This window comes from Artemia franciscana, chromosome 19, assembly GCF_032884065.1.
Source record: "Artemia franciscana chromosome 19, ASM3288406v1, whole genome shotgun sequence".
Lineage (NCBI taxonomy): Eukaryota > Metazoa > Arthropoda > Branchiopoda > Anostraca > Artemiidae > Artemia > Artemia franciscana.
The window spans coordinates 30254110-30274546 of NC_088881.1; the positions used below are offsets into that span (position 1 = coordinate 30254110).

The window sequence follows — 20437 nt, forward strand, 5'->3', positions numbered from 1 at the left end:
CGTCATGACTCCTGAAATGGGACCAAAATGTTCTTCTCTCATCGGCTTGAAACTTACAAGGTCAAGGCCCTTGACCAAAAGGGACTTCAATAAATACTAACAATTTTGGAAAAACTTGATTCTATGAAAAAACGGACAAGGTTTTTTCTCAAATTATTTTTTTGGGGGGTTTAAAACTTGTAGGGAATGTAGACTATGTCAAGAAAATTTTGATTAAGACGAAAATTGAAACAAAACTTGGTTGTACGGAATCGCGAGGTCCAAAATAATCCTATACAATGTTCTCCAAACGACTTCAAACGCAGCATGTACACAGGGTAAAGTAACCCCCATTAAGAGAAAACTTGAAAAAATTTATTGCCACTTTTAATCTTCTGCCTCATTGTTGACCTCAAAATTCTTGTAAACACCTTTCTTAAATTACAATTACTTTGCTTCTTAATTCGGTCCGATTGAATAATAAAATCAGGTATGTGAAAAAATTCTACTTGTATATTTTAATCTCAGACTTGACTCTATTTTATTCAAAAAATCACAGACAAGTTAAAGAAAATCAGCCAACAGTTTAGTAAATAGTCTGGTTATTAACTAATATGAGAGCCGTAGGACACTTCAAGAACGCAAGCATATAGTTTAGCAAATGAACTGATTATATATCATTCGGAAAACACGAATAATTCCAAGAAAAATAGCCTATAGTTTAGCAAATGAATTGGTTATATTTTAATCAGAAAATATCAATCAGAAAATAATTTTTCTTTTGTAAGTTTAGCAAATGAACTCGTTATATCTTAATAAGAGAATTTAATGGAAATTAGCCAACAGTTTAGCAAATGAATTGGCTACATTTTATTCAGATAATATCAATAAGAAAATGAGCCAACAGTTTAGCAAATAAACTGGTTATATTTTAACAGGTTATCAATAAGAAAATTTCAAGAATATTTGTAACTTTAGTAAATGAAGTGGTTATATTTTAATAAGAAAATATAAGTCAGAGAATTTCAATAAAATTAGCCTATTTTGCGAATAAAGTGGTCAGAAAAAATCAAAAAAATTCTTCTGCAGTTGAGCAAAAACATTAGTTCTGTATTAGTCAAAATTATCAATCAGCAAATTTCAAGAAAATTACCAGGAAGTTTCGTAGACAAAGTGGTTATATTTTAGTCAAATGATCCCAATAAGAAATTCGCAAGAAAATTCCCCTGCAGGTTAATAAACGAATCGGTTACATTTCAAGCCGGCGAATTAAAGCTATCTTTCAACAATGAAAAAATATGACGGAACTCAACGATAGGTTAAAAACACACAAAAATACACAATATAAAGCAGCACACAAAAGTAGCCCCACATCAACAGGGTCACTCCTCCGACTTCAAGTTGCATATAAAGCCAAATCAAATCGAGAAATCCAGAGAGAAAAATGTTCCTTGATGGCACATCATCATTACCAATAACCTAAAACAAAGGAAATAAAAATAAAACTGGCAACAAAGACGAGAATTAAGAGGATTACACAAAAAAACTTAAAAAATGCTTCAAAAATTTGTTTATATGGATTTTTGTTAAGTTTTTCCGAATCAGACAAACATTCTGGAGAGTAATCAAAACCCTACCCCCCCCCCCCCACCTGGATAAAGTCCCCCCTGAAGCTAAAGTCTAAAAATTAACAACGAGGTTAAAATGACTAACAAAGGCTGAGTGTTTCAAACTTCCTCAGAAGAAAGCAAAAAAAAAGAGAATAGAGAATGAAAAAGAGAACAAATAATGAAATTAAAATAAAACCGGCAGCAATAACGAGGATTAAACTGAAGTCCTAAACCAAAGAAGTTAAAATAACTGGTAAAGAACCAAAGTACCAAAAAAAAAGAAAGAGAGAAAAAAAGAGAAAAACAACGAGTAAACGAAAGTCCTAAACCAACGAAGTTAAAATAACTGTTAGAGACGCAAACTACAAAAGAACGAGCAATAGGAAACAAGAGCTAAGAGCACATTTGGCACTTGTGACGAGGCCCGAAGAGCCAAGAGCCAAAAGCTCATATGGTATGAGCTCTACCAAAATTCTAAGAATCAATAGATTGACTTCAAAGGAAAATCATGGACTTAATGCCGGTCGGGATTTAAAATAAGAGCTCAGAGTCACGAGGTCCTTCTAAATATCAGAATTCATTAAGATCAGATCACCCGCTCGTAAGCTACAAATACCTCATTTTTTCTAATTTTTTCTCTACCTTCAGCCCCCCAGATGTTTGAATCGGGGAAAACGACTTTATCAAGTCAATTTGTGCAGGTCACAGACATGGCTACCGATTTTCATCGTCCTAGCACGTCCAGAAGCACCAAACTCGCTAAAGCACTGAACCCCATATTCTCCATATTCTACCCATCAAGTTTCATCCCGATTTCTCCACTCTAAGCGTTTCCAAGATTCCCGGTTTCCCCCTCCAACTCCCCCCAAATGTCAACAGATCTGGTAGGGATTTGAAATAAGAGCTCTGAGATATGAGTTCCTTCTGAATATCAAACTTTATTAAGATCCGGTCGTTCTTAAGTTAAAAATAACTCAATTTTTCTATTTTTTCCAAATTAACACCCCCAGCTCCCCCAAAGAGAACGGATCCGTTCCAATTATGTCAATCACGTATCTATAACATGCACTTATTCTTCCCATCAAGTTTCATCCCGATCTTTCCACATCCTGACAGAGAAACGACAATTTCCTATTTAATCTGGTCTGGTTCCTGATACGCCTGTCAAATTTCATCGTCCTAGCTTACCTGGAAGTGCCTAAACTAGCAAAACTGGGACCGACCGACAGAATTTGCGATCGCTATATGTCACTTGGTAGATACAAAGTGCCATAAAAACACGAGGATTAAACTGACGTCCTAAATCAACGAAGTTTTAACACCTGGCAGAGGCTTACTGTTTTAAACTTAAAAAAAGTGAACTATAAACAAAACAGGGAGAGAAAATAACTCCAGCAAGACTCCAAGGGCAAATTATTAGCGATAGATTAGTGCCTATAACCCTAAACATGAATTTTAAATAATTATATCCTAAGATCTATTTAGTTCTCAATTTAATATATTATGAACACACATTTGATTCAGCTGAAAAAAAAAAGAATTCGTGAAGTACTATTCTTGTATGGTAATCTAGATAAGACCACTGAACTCATTAGGGCTATCTAAGATCACAGCTGTATCAAAGAAGTAAAATATAAAATAGCCAAAAACAAATAAATCATAATAATAAAAATATTGAATAATAATAGTTATACCTGGATTCGCTTCAAATAAGCCAACAGGAATCCATCGTCTGCCGATAAGGGTTGGAAATATTCTGAAACAATTTCTCTCTCCCACCAGATATCAGGAAAAGCAATAGTGTCATTCCTTAAGAAGAAGAAAAATAATATGATAACAAAACAAAATTGGCATGCAATGAAGAGAATATAATTTTAAAATCTTTTATTTTTGTTCTTTATATTTCAATTGCTTGACTTTTATACATTATAAGATTATGAGAATATAAAGAAAAGAACAGAGGCAATTTTGAAATGAGTGCTTTAAAAACAGTGTAAATCCTGTCTTTCCACTAGAAATGAAAAAAAAAAAAAATCAAGTATCAATCCTGGAAGAAGAAGAAAACATCACTACCCAACAGAATTCTTCTATAGTACTCGCATTTTATAAAAGTGAAACGTTTATATGCAATACAAGAAAATTAAAGAAAAAATAAAAATAAAAGATGACAACTAAACGTTAGTTCTACTGTTTCTTAGAAAACAAAATGTTGGATACAGTTTACTGTCCTAATTTCTGAGTAGCAAGAAAGTCGTAACTAGAAAACAAATATTGATTCTAATATAGAACAAAAATCAAGAAACTCAGTTCAGCGACAATCCTCGGGTCAAACTAGGGTGTCAAGGTTCTTATCTATACATAAGGGGTCCGTATCTTAGCTGCGACAAAACACGAGTGTTTACATCATTCAAAAACTGCAGATGGCAACATTGGCGTAGAACTTCAGTGAAAACTATTTCTTGAAGCCCTGCTCCCATCTAGTCTTTCGTGGGGAATAAAGCAGGTAATACTGGACGGTAAAATTAAGCTCGCTGATGGATGAAAAAGCGGAAAATAAAATTGACCAAAATAAAGGGAAAAAGCGGCTGGATACAACACAATTTCCGTAAAAGCCAGTTTGGCTGAGTCCAAACTAAATAGGTGTCACGATGTTCGTCGTCAAATATAAAATGGAATTAAATTCGCTAAAATAGAATTAAAAGAGCTCTGAGACATGAGTTCCTTATAAATATCAAATTTCATTAAGATCCGGTCACCCGTTCTTAAGTTAAAAATACATCAATTTTTCTAACTTTTCCAAATTAACAACCCCCAGCTCCTCCAAAGAGAACGGATCCGTTCCAATTATGTCAATCACGTATGTATAACTTGTGGTTATTCTTCCAATCAAGCTTCATCCCGATCTCTCCACTCTAAGTGTTTTCCAAGATTTCTGTTTCCCTCTCCAGCCCCCTATGTCCCCGGATCCGATTTGCATTCAAAATGGAGCATCTCGGATATAAGATTCTTCTATATATAAATTTTCATTAAGATCCGATCACCCATTCGTATGATAAAGATACCTCAATTTTCCATTTTCCAAGAATTCCGGTTTCCCCCTCCAGCTCCCCCCAATGTTACCGGATCTGGTCGGTATTTAAAATAAGATCTCTAAAGCACAAGGTTCAGCTAAATATTAAATTTCATTAAGATCCAACCACTCCTTCGTAAGTTAAGAATACCTCATTTTTCCAAATTTTTCAGAATTAAAAAACTCCCCAAAATAGAGTGGATCAGTTCCGGTTATGTCAATCACGTATCTAGAACTTCTGCTTATTTTCCCCACTAAGTTTCATCCCGGTCCCCCCACTCTAAGCGTTTTCCAGGATGTTATGCCCCCCACTCCCCTCAATGTCACCGGATCTGGTTGGGATTTGAAATAAGAGCTATGAGACACGATTTTCTTCTAAATATCAAATTTCATTAAGATCCGATCACCCGTTCGTAAGTTAAAAATACCTCATTTTTTCTAATTTTTCCGATTTAACCGTCCCCCCACTCCCCCACCCCAGATGGTCGAATCAGAGAAACGACAATTTCTAATTTAATATGGTCTGGTTCCTGATAAGCCTGTTAATTTCAACGTCCTAGCTTACCTGGAAGTGCCTAAACTAGCAAAACCGGGAACGACAGACCGACCGACAGAATTTGCAATCGCTATATGTCATTTGGTAGATACCAAGTGTCATAAAAAGCCGTTGGATTCTGTATAATTTTATAAAAACCACTTGGGCTAACCCAACACTAAAATGTGTTCCGATATACTCTTTGTCAAACATAAACTTTGTTAACTTTGCAGACAGACGAAAAAAGCAAAAAATAGAATCGAGCAAAAGACAGAAATAAACTCCACTATGTCATTCAACAAATACAAAAAAAAATATGAGCATTTTTCTTCCTTTCATCTTCTTTATGAGTTTTCTCCGTTTTTATACAACTAATCAATTCAGAAACCGAATCCCTGTAAGAGCCACTTTGGCTGAGTCCAAACTAAAAAGGCGTCAGCGTGTCCTCCATCAAACATAAAACGGCATTAAATGCGCTGAAGCACAAAAAGTAGCGGTAATAGAATTAAGGAAAAGGAAGAAAAATAACCCTTTCGGGTTCTGCATGATCTTGTAAGAGCCACTTTGGCTAACCCAACACTTAAATGTGTTCTGGTATACAATTCGCTGAAACACAAAAAAAAAGCGGAAATAGAATTAAGGAAAAGGAAGAAAAAAAACCCATCGGATTCTGTATAATTTTGTAAAAGCCACTTTGGCTAACCCAACACTAACATGTGTTCCGGTATACAATTCACTGAAACACAAAAAAAGAAGCAGAAACAGAATTAAGAAAAAGGAAGATAAAAAAAACCCGTCGGATTCTGTATAATTTTGCAAAAGCCACTTTGGCTAACCCAACGCTAAAACGTGTTCCGGTATACTCTTTGTCAAAAATAAACGGCTTTGCAGACAGACGAAAAAAGCGAAAAATAGAATCGAGCAAAAGACAGAAATAAACTCCAATACGTCCTTCAACAAATATAAAAAAAAATGAACAATTTTCTTCCTTTCATCTTCTTTATGGGTTGTCTCCGTTTTTACACGAATAATCAATTTAGCGACCAAACCACTCATAATTCAAATGAATTTGGTTCTACTGAATCAACCGTTGAGCCCGTTTCAATAGCAGAGTTTATTATGTTAAGTTAAAACAACAGAACAAATGCTTCTTAAAACCGCAGTGTGCAGCGTTGCCAATGCTTTGAAACTAGTTTGCCGACTAAAATTGTACCGCAGGAGGTCAATTTGTGCCGTCTGAAGTACAGGTTAAAAATATTCCATAACAGAGGGGAGTTTTCGATAAACAAAAACTTAGACAAATAAATAAGTAGACAAATAAGACAAATAAGACAAATAAGGACATCTAAATTGCGCGAAAAACGGTACAATTATACGGCGTTGGTAACGCTACCACAGTGTTACTGATTTTTTCGTCTTCATTAATCCTATTAGTTCCGAAAGGCACCATCATCATCTATGTTCATATTACTATTATGACATTAGATGTTTCTTATCTTCTTTTCATCTATGGCAATAAGGTACCTAAATATGTATTTAAATGAATTTAAATGCATTGGGTAGATGGGATGAGCCTGCCGAAAGACGGGTTAGTAGATGCAGCTTATTTAGAGGTGATTTATTTGTTAGAGGTGAGTAAAATGGACAAGAGCTAAGAGCTCATATAGCCCTTGTGACGAGGCAAGAAGAGCAAAGAGCTCATATGGTAGGAGCTCTAACAAAATTCTAAGAATCAATAGATTGATTTAAAAGGAAAATCAGTGGCTTAACGCCGGTCGGGATTTAAAATAAGAGCTCTGAGTCACGATGTCCTTCTAAATATCAAAATTCATTAAGATCCGATCACCCACTCGTAAGTTATAAATACCTCATTTTTTCTAATTTTTCCTCTCCCTTTAGCCCCCCAGATGGTAGAATCTGGGAAACCAACTCTAGCAAGTCAATTTGTTCAGCTCCCTGACACGCCTACCAATTTTCATCGTCCTAGCACGTCCAGATGCACCAAACTCGCCAAAGCACTGAACCCCTCCCCCCTCCCCCAAATAGAGCGAATCTAGTACGGTTACGTCAATCAAGTATCTAAGAGAATTGCTTATTCTATCCACCAAGCTTCATCCCGAATCCTCCACTCTAAGCGTTTTCCAAGATTTCGGATTTCCCCCACAAACTCCCCCTAATGTCAACAGATCTGGTCGGGATTTGAAATAAAAGCTCTGAGACATGAATTCTTTCTAAATATCAAATTTACGAAAAAAAAAATATAATTGAAGAAAAAACGGGTTTAATTTCTTATAAAGCAGTGACAACAAAATAAAATAAAAACTACCCTTTAGCTAACCAAAAAATAAAAATACTCCGAATATTTCGGCCCCACGTCCGGGAGCCTTTCTCAACGAAAAAAAAAAAAAAAAAAAGCAACAAAAAAGGGGAAAATTACAACACCGGTACCGGTAAAGTACCGGTAGAACAAATAATTTCAAAGATTGAGACAGGGATTCATATGTTTTCAAAAGATGTTAAAAATGTAGATGGTTTAAGACTGGGGAGTCTTTAATATTTTAAAAGATTTTGGCAATTTTCAAGAAAACCTTAAAAACAAAGATACAAAAATTTTGAAAGAATTAAAAAAAGATGATTGTCTAATAATAACAAAAGCAGATAAAAGTAATATGGTAGTAATCCTAGAAAAAGATGATTATGATAGTAAAATAGAAACAATTCCAAAGGATATTTCAACATACAAAGAACTTAACTCAGACCCAACCGAATCTTATGTTGCAAAATTAAGAAAGGACTTAGAAGACCTTAAAAATAATCAAAATATCACACTACAGATGTACTATAAGTTCTTTCCAAGGCGATCGGTTTGCCCAAGAATATATGGTTTGCCAAAAATACATAAAATAGACATTCCTCTAAGACCTATTGTGTCAAGAAGGAACTCACCAACAGAAAAAATTGAAAAATGGGTAGCAAATACGCTTAAACCTTTATTATATCTCCAAAAGTCTTATATAAAAAACTCAGTATTTTTAAAAAATAAACTTAAAAATATTGAAATATCAAGTGATTCTAGACTTTTTAGTTTTGATATAAAGTCAATGTATACGTATATACCTTTCGATAAATCTGTTTTTGTTTTATCAAAAAAACTTGATGTGCATAAAAGTGAAATGGAAGAATTGTCTGCAGGTATCGAGATTGAAACTATATTAAAACTAATTAAAATAATTAGCAGGTATATTAATTATTTCAAATTTAGAGATAATTTTTACCATCAAGTTAGAGGATTAGCAATGGGAGGACCCTTAAGTCCACTGTTAGCTAATATTTATGTGGAGTATGTAGAAAATTTAGCTATTGATACATATTTTTTAAAACCTAAATTTTGGGGCAGATATATGGATGATGTATTAGTTATTTGGAATTATGGGGAATCACAAATTGAAGGTTTTCTGGAACATTTAAATAATTTGGGAGGGGAATTAGTTTTTACAATTGAAAATGAAACAGAGAAAAAATTACCGTTTCTGGATATTTGGATCCATAAAAAGAATAATAAACCAGTGTTTTCAATTTACCGTAAACCAACTAATAACAACCGCTATTTGTCTTTCACATCAAATCACCCGATCCAAGTAAAAAAGGGGGGTAGTTATTTCTTTAGTGGATAGAGTGTTAAATTTAGCTTCACCAGAATATATTAGTAGTGAATTAATTTTTATTAAGGATATTCTAGTAGGAAATGAATATCCCGAAAATATGATTTCTCAAATAATTGAAAAAAAAGTTACTGGAACCTGTAAAATTAGAAGAAAATGGATCAAATCAAAAACCAAATTATATAACTTTGCCTTATATCCCAAGGTTGTCACAGAAATTAAGGAAAGAATCAAAAAACCATAATATAAAAACAGCTTTTAAATCAGGACAAAATATAAGCTCATGGCTAAATAACGGAAAAGATAAAGTTCCAAGAAATATACAACAGGGGGTATACAAAATTCCATGCTCTTGTGGTAAATTTTATGTAGGTAGAACACAGCAGAATTTAAAAAATAGGCTACAGCAACACAAAAATGCGATAGATTGCTCGCTAAGACAGAATAAAAAACCTGATAATTTTGAATCCGCTATAGCGGATCACGTGTTTAATTTTCCTCATCATAGTATTTTATTTGATCAGACAAAAATTGTTGATAAGTCTGTAGGACTTTTACAAAGTTTCAGAGAAATTATAGAAATAAAAAAGATTATCTATGGGGGTATTAGTATTAATAGAGACTAAGGGGAATTTAAAATAAATTCAATTTATAATAGTTTAATTAAAGACCAATCAAAAACTTCAATGAGTATTGAGTTGCATAATTGTCCTGAAGCAAGTAATTACCTTGCGAACGGAGGTCAAAGCATGGTCAATGCTGTAAGAAGTCAACGGACGGCAGCTAAAATAGCAAATGAAAAAATCCATTCAATTTATAATTCATAATTGTGTTTCATTAACCTGTAAGATTTTGGTTGGATTTGGGGTTGGGTGACCTCTTTTCATATTGTTGCAAGTATTTATATTTTTCATTCTTAATAGATTCCCATTTATACATCGATTGTGGCAGAGGAAAGTGCCAATATAAACAATTACTTCAGTTTTTCTAAAGTTACAGTCAGTTGCGGGAGTGTTTGTTTTAAAATGTGAGTTTTTGTTTCTTATATATTTGATTGTTTATATTTTTTATGTTGGTTTAGTTGTCGTGGCATTTTTATAATGTCTTAAAAATAGTTTTAAATTGTTGTAATTTTCTCCTTTTTTTTTTTGAGAAAGGCTCCCGGACGTGGGGCCGAAATATTCGGAGTATTTTTATTTTTTGGTTAGCTAAAGTGTAGTTTTTATTTTATTTTGTTGTCACTGCTTTATAAGAAATTAAACCCGTTTTTTCTTCAATTATATTTTTTTTTCGTAAATGGAAAAGCAGTGTGGTCTAAGAAATTATTTAAATACCAAATTTCACTAAGATCCGGTCACCCGTTCTTCAGTTAAAAATACCTCAATTTTTCTACTTTTTCCAAATTAACCCCAAAGATCCTCCAAGGAGAACGGATCCGTTCCAATTATGTAAATCACGTATCTATAGCTTGTGGTTATTCTTCAATCAAGCTTCGTCCCGATCTCTCCACTCTAAGCGTTTTCCAAGATTTCTGTTTCCCCCTCCAGCGCCCTATGTCCCCGGATCCGATTTGCATTGAAAATGGAGCATCTCAGACATAAGATCCTTCTATATATCAATTTTCATTTTCCTTCTATTTTCCTTCTAAATATCAAATTTCATTGAGATCCGATCACCCGTTCGTAAGTTAAAAATACCTCATTTTTTCTAATTTTTCTGACTTTTCTGGCTCCCTCCCGACTCAAATATAAGCAAAAAAGCCGAATCAAAGTGAAAATTTTGATCAAAGTAGACACAGTCCCTAGCCGCGGCACCCCCAGCCCCGTACAAGGCGCCCGGGGAAGTACTCCGGTTGCCATCTATTTTGTATGGCCCTGTCTCTAGCAGCTCTTTCATTAAAGGAGATAATTTTCATGAAGGTGAAACTTTGAGCTCCAGAGGATCCTGCAAACGGCTTTAAAGAGTACAAACGGCTTTCAGAGTTGTAAATGTATTAATGAAGTGGTAAAGAAAGGAGAGTAATTTGAGATTTTGTAAGTTTTAAGCTGTGATGTTGTTTTTTTGGGAAAGGGAGTGATGACTATTTTTATGTTATGATATTGTGATGCGTACTTTAGAATACTGGGTATTCTGGCCGTATTCGGCTTACAATAAAACTCACTATTGTCATTATTATGAAACTTACTAGACAGCAGAAACGGTTAGTATTTTCTAAACATAAATTATCCCTGAGGAATGACTAATAAGAGTTCCTCAATTAATTCCGGTTTTGTTGCGCTAGCGTCAGAAAAACATTTTTCCTGTACCCTAAATAAAATGGAGAAATAGACGCCACTTTTCAAGAGGAACGAGCCAAATTGCATATTTATATATAGCGAAAAAATAATCCAAAAATTTAAAAACGAAAAATTGAAAATATCGATGCATATTTTGTGTGATAGAAATATTAAAAAAAAAATCTTATTAAAAAAATGTACAGGGTGATCAGTGCTTTCACTATTCAATTTTTTTCTTTGGGGGGAGAGGTATCCTGAACTTCCCCTGAAATATAATTAATTTCCCGAAATTTCCTCAAAAAACATAGTTTGTAAACACACAAAAATTAGCACTTAAATAAAAATCACTGGTTCTCATTACCGTTAATTTTCGAGGAGATTTCGGAAGCTCCGATTATTCCTCGAAAAATTTGAAAAGCCCTTACAAATTCGAGGACAGTGGAAGAACTTACGGCCACCCTTATAGTTATTAATTCGGCTCATTTAAAGCATGTCGCAAAATTTCAAGTTTTTGCGTAAAAAAAACATAACCTCATGACACTCGGGTTATGTCAACACTGTCAACATAATGTCAACAACATTATGACATAATGTCATAATGTCAACACTACTAGAAAGAATAAAACTGGAAATGGTTAGAGACCTGTTTTTACGATAAATCATTTACTTACATATAGTAACTAGCATTAATTTCACCAATTGATCTCCCAAATGTGTAAATATCTTTCTTTAACTAATAGCAAACCTAACCACTACCATAAGCACACTACCTTACAGTCGCCTATGCGTGTTTAAATGATTATGCTTGTTTGTATATTTATGTATGTTTGTATAATGTCCCTTAAACATATTTTGGTGGTTTAGCGGGCTAAAATCATAGAACTTTTCACAGTCTATAACACTATAACGATAAAAATTTTGACAAAAGCAATGATACATACAGTGACGTTCGCAAGATGAGGAATGTCTTTGAGGCCTCGGTCCCTTGAAATCGCAAGACTTTTTCTACAATTTCCAAAATAATTAATAAAATTCACCCATATCGCGTTTTTTCGAAGTTGCCCCTCCCCCCCCCAAAAAAAAAAGCCAGCGTAGACACCTTTTTACTACCAGCTATAGTGTTTATATAGACAAATACAGCGTATTGTGGTTGTTTTGATGGCTAAAATCAGAGAAGCTTTCGTTATCCATATAACTTTACCGATAAGAAATGTTGAAAAAAGGTAATGATATATTCAGATATGTTCGCAAAGGGGGTATGGAGGGAAATAATGACGAAGACCCCATTGCCTTTCCATAATACAAATACAGAAGAGAGAATAATGAGGACTTTCTTCCCCCCAAGACAGTGAACAGACAAAACCTATTTGAATATTTCGGCCCTATATCTAAGGGCCGAAATATTCAAATAGGTTTTGTCTGTTCACTGTTTTGGGAAAAAAGAAAAAAAGTTCTCATTATTCTCTCTTCTGTATGGGTATGGAGGGATGGACAAGCTCGTGGATCCTCCAACATCGCACGATATTTTCTATAATTTCTAACATATTTCATATTATTGACATAGATCTTGCACTTGTTTTGAAATTTTGCCAAATTTTCAAATCTAATCCCTGCAACGATCCATTTAGAAATGGGAAATGAGAAATGAGAACAAAAGGAGAAATGCCTTCGAGCCCGTCGGTCCCCTAAAATCTCAAGACCTTTTTTTAACGATCTTCAAAATATTTAATATAATTCACTTAAGTCTTGACTTTTTTTCAAAGTTGCAACTCCCCCCCACAAAAAAAACAGCCTAGACGCCATTTTACTACCAGCTATCGTGTGTTTATATCGATCAATACAGAATATTTCGGATGTTCTGGGGGCTAATATCAGATAAGCTTTCATTATCCATTAACGCTTTAATGATACGAAATGTTGAGGTGATGATACTTTCAAATACGTTTACAAGGGGGAGGCCTTCAAGGCCTTAGTTTCCGCAAGATCTATGGAATTTTTTACAATTTCTAACATACATCATATAATTCACACAGATCTTGCACTTGTTTCGAAATTGTTCCCTTTCAAATATAATCCCTCCTAAGGTACTTGTAAAGAATCTCAACTATTATCCATCATAACCAACACCAATACCACTAAAACTGTCATTACCTTATTGGAGCATATCTATAAGTATACAGTGTCCCTCGAACGTATTTTGGCGGTTTAGCAGGGCTAAAATCAGAGAAGCTTTCCATATCCATAAGCCTGTAAACCTCCTTTTCTCCGATCAAAATTCGATATACTAAAGATATAAGCCAAGGGTTATGCTGATAATCACTCAGGGCAGCAAACCACATTTGCCAATCCAGTCGGGGTTGCAGATATGCTGTAAGAAATGATGATAATCACTAGGGAGGGGACGAACTTTTTACATCTTTAAAAGAGTGTAATCAACACCTTCTTAAAGATTCTTTGCGATTGGTTGAACAGTGTAACAATGCACACAGGACACAAGTAATGCACAACGAGCACAAGGGCTCGCAATTGAACATATGGTACTAACGTGGTAATTTTTATTATATACCTGTCATGTTATTATAGCCTGTTTAAGTGCAGGCGTCTTATTATAATAAGATATATCTTATTATATAAATGTTATATCTTATTATATACCTGTCATCTTATTATCTCATCTTATTATATACCTGTTAAATTTAAAACAAAACAGTAGGCTATTATTATTATTAATTACAATAAGGGGAATTGTAAAACCTTTTTTTGGAATCATGCTACTTACTTCGGGGGGAAAATCGTTTGAAGGATTTATTGACAGCTGTTAGTTCCAACAATATAGACTTGTTCATAGCTGTGTGATTAAACTGAGCTGTTTGATGCACAATGAGACCAGTTGACAGCTGTCAGATCCATACACTTTTCGTTTGAAGGATTTATTGACAGCTGTTAGTTCCAACAATATAGACTTGTTCATAGCTGTGTGATTAAACTGAGCTGTTTGATGCACAATGAGACCAGTTGACAGCTGTCAGATCCATACACAGATCCATACACTTTTCGTTTGAAGGATTTATTGACAGCTGTTAGTTCCAACAATATAGACTTGTTCATAGCTGTGTGATTAAACTGAGCTGTTTGATGCACAATGAGACCAGTTGACAGCTGTCAGATCCATACACAGATTTAACGGTTTATTATTTTTACTAATTCATTTATTATTTTTATTAGTTTTTTTTTATAACAGTATATATTAATTTTAAACAATTTTATTATTACTAATTATAATAAATGGAATTGTAAATTATGCTACTTTTTTTTGGAATCATACTACTTTCTTCGGCAGAGGGGGCATCGTTTGAAGGATTACAGCTATTCGATCCAATCACAAACATCAAATACAAGAAGAACAATATATAATTCTTTTCATAAGACAGTGAAAACCTAAATTGAATGAATATTTCTGCCCTGTGTCGAAGGGCCGTCCTCAAAACATAAATATATAGAATAAGAAAAACTTGCAAAAATATACGACCAATGAAACTAAAATGAGATTTTTTATGAAACAGTCCCAGCATTCTTACTTCAGGTTACTTTGAGGTTAGCTGCCAAAAAAAGCAACATTACCACTAAAAACGTGCTTTTAATTATTCTTCTTTCGTCTAAATGAATTGCCTTGTTTCATGTCACTTTCTTTATCAGTCCTGGTTGAACTTCGCTGAAGTAAGGATGCTGGAACTGTTTAAAAAAATTCATTTTAGTTTTATAGGTCGTATGTTGTTGTAAGTTTTTCTTTTTCTAAATATTTATGTTTGAGGACGGACCTTGGACATAAGACCGAAATATTCAGTTTAAGAATGCAGAGTTTAATGTCAGAGTTAGGAATGTAGGTTTGGCCAATCATGGTTGCAGCCCATTTTTTAAAAACATTTAAAAAAAAGACCGCCAAGTAAAAAATTGCCATCTGACACTGATCCAATCGTAACTATTATTATGTTCGTCTTAAAAGTAAAAGTTTAGTGCGAAAAGAAATTTAAGGTGATTTTAAAAAAAGCCTGCAACCCTTCAAAAATAGCGTCAGATTAAAATGAAAAATGTACCATTGGAATCAGTATGGTCAAAAACCTTTTATAGGGAAATTACAGTCCCCCTCCTTGAACAACAGGGAAAATTATTTTTTTGCATCGGTAGCATTGACCTGTCTCTCGTTTTTTTCTAGGCCTACCTGGGTTACCAGAACATCATACAGAGATGCTTAATGGCTCATTCAAAAGTAATTTCTCATATCAACGTGCTTTTTATAAATTGCACCATCTGCAAGTGCCACATGGTACTAAAATGGCATTTGTTGTGTCATTTCTCAGGGGCTGGTGCTAGTAGGCTACCAGAACATCACAAGCAGATTTTTATTGCTCATATAAAGGATATTGCTCATACCTACGTTCTTCCTATAAATCCCACCATCTGCATGTTCCAAATGACACTAAAAACGGCAATTTTGGTGCCATGTCTCAAGAGGAAAAGCTGGGGCTATTGAACTAGCAGAACTTACAAGAGTATGCTTAATGGATCGTTTGAAAGCTATTGCTCATGTCTACGTCCTTTCTTTTTTTTTTCAATTCTACCATTCGTAAGTGCGATATAGCACTGAAAACAACACTTTTAGTGCCACTTCTTAAGAGGAAAGACTCTGAAGTACAAAACACGTAATATTATAAAAGTTATGTTCCAGAACCCTTAACTGGAGGTTTACAGGAACCCTTCCCGCACACTCCCTCTCCCAGCCTCCTTAATAAATTTCATAAATCTTCTGCTCACCAGTAAGCAACAGCAGGCTACCACACCATCGTTGATAAATGCTTAATAATAGCTCAATTAAAAGCTATTGCTTATATTTACAAGGTTTTTTACAAATCCTACCATCTATTAGATTTCACAGATTTCAATGTTGTTTCTGGTTTCAATGAGTTTCTGGGGAGAACTTGCAATGAATTCTTGGTCATAGTTGAAGCATTAGCTGCAACCTAGTATATAGCAAACCACAGGCCATAGTAACTAAAAGTTTAAAAATGGTCTTTTTTTCTTTTTTCCACGCCTAGCGGGTTGCTAGAACATGGTAAAGAGATGCTTTAGAGCTCATTCAAAAGCTATTTTTCATCTGTACTTGGTTTATATGAATTCCGCCATCTGTAAGTGCCATTGATACGAAAAAAGGCACTTTTTATGCGGTTTTCAAGGGATGGGGCTAGCGGGCTACCGGCACATCTTAGATAGATTTGTGATAGCTAAGATAATAAATATTGCTCAAATCTACGTTCTTCCTATAAATTCTACCACCTGCAAGTTTCAAATGGCACTTTTGGTGCCATGTCTCAAGTGGAAAAAGCAGGGGCTAGTGGGCTACCAGAACTTTTTAGAGCAATATTTAATGGGTCACTTGAAAAATTTTGCACATATCTACGTGCTTTTTCTCAATTCTACCATTCGTAAGTGGAATATAGCGCTGAAAACAACTGGTGCCACTTCGGAAGTGGAAAATCTTGGAAGCCAATGTGATGCCCTCATTTTTAAAAGCATATCCATGGAAGACTCTCATTTTAAATCTATTGCTCATATCTACGTGCCTTATATCAATTTTACCATCCATAAGTGGCATATAGTATTAAAACTGACACTTTATGGTATCACTTCTTAAGTGTAAGAGTTTGGAAGCATAATATGGTACCATTACAATAATTATGGTCCAAAGCCCTTGACTGGAAGTTTATAAGAACCCCTTATATATAATTTCCCTCCTCATCTTAAAAACAAAAGATTATTGCGAAAATAAATTACCTAAAACTAATAACTTTTCAACTAAAAATCTACCAAAAACTAGGCTTGAATGATCAACAGTTTTGAATTAAACCTTGAAACTTCACTCTGCGATGAAGCCTGTGTGCTAGTTCTAACGGTGGTTAATTGAGGGGAAGGGATGTCCTTGCCCCCTTAATTTTTTGCTCCTGCCAAGCTTTTTAAAACACCTTTTTTGGTCATTTCATTAGAAAAGGCACTTTTTTCATTTAAAAAAAAAGGGCGAAAAAACCGAAAGTGCACTTAATGGAAATGTGCTATCAAATCAAATTTATAATAAATAATATGAAAAAAACTTCGTTTTCTTAAAGAGTTAAAGAGGCTGCGTCCCAAAGTCGAACCTTAAAACGTACAGGAATTAGAAGAGGCAGTTGGGGGGCTGCCGCCCCCCAAACCCCCAGCTTTTAAAGACTCTTTTGTACAGGTTTTTTGTTTTTTTGCTAACCCCCAGCTCTTGGCTTCGGAAAGGCCCTCTTTTAATTAAAAAAAAATTGAAATGAATGAATAATGGAATAACTTCGAAAAATGTTAAACACAAGAGGACAGGAGAACCATTGCGCCGAAACTAGTAATTAGTAACAATGAAGTCCCCCCCCAAACAAAAACTGTACAAAAGAGTCTTTAAAAGCTGGGGGGAACCGAAGATCGCTTAACATTGTCGTGTGTCGCCTCTTTATAGAGGCACGAGTGTGCCTCCTTGATGATTAGGTACAAATATAAGCTTTTAAATGAGCCCTTAGAGAGCGCTCTTTTGTTACAGTAGCATTCTAGTTTCTGCTAGTCAGTAGGTGATTTATAAAGCCCTGTCTTCACTATGGCTTTTTCAGGCGAAGTCGGCCGAGTAAAAACAGCTTTTTGTTAATCGAAAAACAAACGTTCCTGAAAAATATGCATTGTTTTGTAGATTATGGATAATAAACTTTATGTTATAGACTAAAATTTTTTCGTAGCTGACAAGGTTGTCTGCAGTATTTTATAGAGGTGTCTTATCTCCCCTAGATCGGTGATAATTAGAAATTATATTAAAAATAAGTTTTCAACTGAAACTAAGGAGTGACATTAAAACTTAAAACGAACATACATTATTCCGCATAAATAAAAAGATCATGGCGGCTTTGTTTCTACATTAAATTCTAACCAAAAACGAAAACAGACTAATTTAAAAAAACAAAGTTTTTCTGAGAGAAGTAAAGAGCGAAGTTGAAAATATAGGGAAACATAATTAGTTGGTTTATTTGTACTCATTTTATTGGTATATAGATAGGCTGTGAAGTAATAATTTTTGTCCGTTTTAAGTTTCAATTTCGCTCTTTACTTCCCTCGGAAAAACTTTGTTTTTTAAATTAATAAGTCTCAGTGACCAATATTTGACCAATAATTAATCTCAGTTTGACAAATAATGTCAAATAAAACATTTGTATAACTAAAGATGAATGATTAGTTCTGAAAAAGATTCTGCTTATACGGGAATTCTTTATTTTAATATTTTGAGCAAAAAACTTAAGTTATAGAATCGGTGAATTGATACTTTTTCATATAATTTTCATATTGTCATATGTATAAGAGCACATATTCCTAAACAATTTATTTTTCAGTCTGATTCACCCAAAGAGTCTTTTTATCTTTTTCATAGCCTTTTCGTGGATCATTATCCACAAAAATACCTAGAAATAATTTAACTTAATTGTGGCCGAACTTATGGAGCCCTTAAAGAAATAACTTTGATGCTTCAATGCCCTGCTAGCAAGAAATTATATTATTTTTCAAGAATCATATTTTCATATAATTTAGAAAGTGAATAGATCACTTGATGCCTTTTCTTATGCTCTTTCCAAATACAATTATCGCCTACAGGATAAGTTTAAGTTTTAAGCTTTAATTTCGCTCTTTACTTCCCTCGGAAAAAACTTTTCTTTTTTAAATTAATAAGTCTCAGTGACCAACATTTGACCAATAATTAATCTGCTAGCAAGAAAGAAAAAAGCAGAGCAAAGAAAAAAGAAAAAAAAAGATGCTACCATGCAAAAATGTTCATTTTCAAAAAATGTCATTTAGTTGTTCAAGGAGGGGGCTGTATGTTTCCTGATTAAGGTTTTCAACAGTGACGATACACAAATGGTGTACTTTCTGCTTGCTGTGACACCAATTCGAGGGGCTCTAGACTCTTTTTAAAAATTCCTGAAATTTTGATTTTCAAAATACTATTTTACTGTTAAGAGTAATCAAAATAATAATTACTACTCCTGAATCAGCAACAAATGGCAATTTTTGTCACTAGGTAGCTTTTGAAGAAAATGATACATAATCCTATTTGAATCACCAGAGGTGAAATAAATAGCTCTGATGAATTTTGAAGATGCCATGATTTACTTTTACATTTTTAGCTGAAAATTTAGATTAAGAATATCAGTTTGAGGAAGATGCCACATAACGCTCTTTCAATGAATATTCTAATCTACAAAAGGCCTTTACTCTTATATCTTCAGCTTAAAAACTTAGTTTGAAAATTTCAGTTAGTCACTAATGTCAAATAACGTCTTTTAAATTGACAGAGGTAAAATAAATGGCTCTAATAAAAATTTGGTTAGACAGAAGGCTTTTACTTTGGCATTGTTGCCAGACACCGAGGTGCAGAAGCCTCTCGATCAGGGTTGTCACTACGGTCAGTTCCTTAAGTGCTACAGTTACACAAATTTCCGTGCTACACAGCGATTTTCGGTGCTATAGTCAAAAATTTACTGTAATAGTGTTAAGATAGTACTTTCGTGCTACAGGTGGCAGCCCCACCCTCGATTTGGGCAGGTGTGGTAAAATAATTGTTATATCATATTCTACATTCAAAGGTGTCACAAAAATAAACTTTTAGAGTTTCTTTTTTTTTTATTTTATTTTTTTTTATTAGTCAGGGAGGTCCACTGTCGCCTGGTCCAACCCAAAGGACATTTCTACCTATTTTAAGGGGCATCAAACATCTCAATGTATAAACCAAAACCCAGGTAGGACCATGGAAATTGCTGAATCAAGCAATAAATAATTTGATGCCTTAGACAAGTCACTTGCCATGACATATCTTATATCATACAGAGTCGTAAAACAAATTTTTTAGGGCATTTGTCATTTTTTTGAAAATCAGGGAGGTCCACTATCCCGTTGTCCTATCCAGAGGACTTCGAGCATTTCACTCTAGATACCAAAAACCTACCCGTAAATTTGTTAGGCTTTCTCACGTTTCCAGGCTTAAACTTAAACTCCAATTCTTGCCAAGGGCCACCAAGTTTGTCTGCCCCCTCCAAAATAAGCTCTGGTCTTCCATCAGCTCCAGTCATACGCCTGAAGAGACCATAGCTCCCAACAATATTAAAACTCGAAACTTTATCTGACAACTTATGCAATTCGGGCCAAATTGATTGATGAACTTCAGTGTTAATTGTTGAATATGAAGGCTGAAACGGTGGAAT

General features: G+C 34.3%; 1 protein-coding gene across 4 annotated transcripts in view; it reads right to left on the reverse strand.

Annotated features, from left to right (window-relative positions):
- Window positions 1–503: 503 nt before the first annotated feature.
- The window catches only part of LOC136039540 (lipase maturation factor 2-like), a 68142-nt gene continuing 48208 nt past the window's right edge, over window positions 504–20437 (reverse strand). For 3 of the 4 annotated variants that reach the window (XM_065723361.1, XM_065723364.1, XM_065723362.1), the window contains exons 9-12: window positions 20182–20422; window positions 13284–13500; window positions 3284–3398; window positions 504–1458 (exon numbers count right to left, since the gene is read on the reverse strand). In XM_065723361.1, the coding sequence (XP_065579433.1) occupies window positions 1288–1458; window positions 3284–3398; window positions 13284–13500; window positions 20182–20422 (744 nt within the window). In that variant the 3' untranslated portion in view covers window positions 504–1287. The remainder of the gene's footprint in view (window positions 1459–3283; window positions 3399–13283; window positions 13501–20181; window positions 20423–20437) is intronic. The other variant, XM_065723363.1, reaches the window with a different exon arrangement.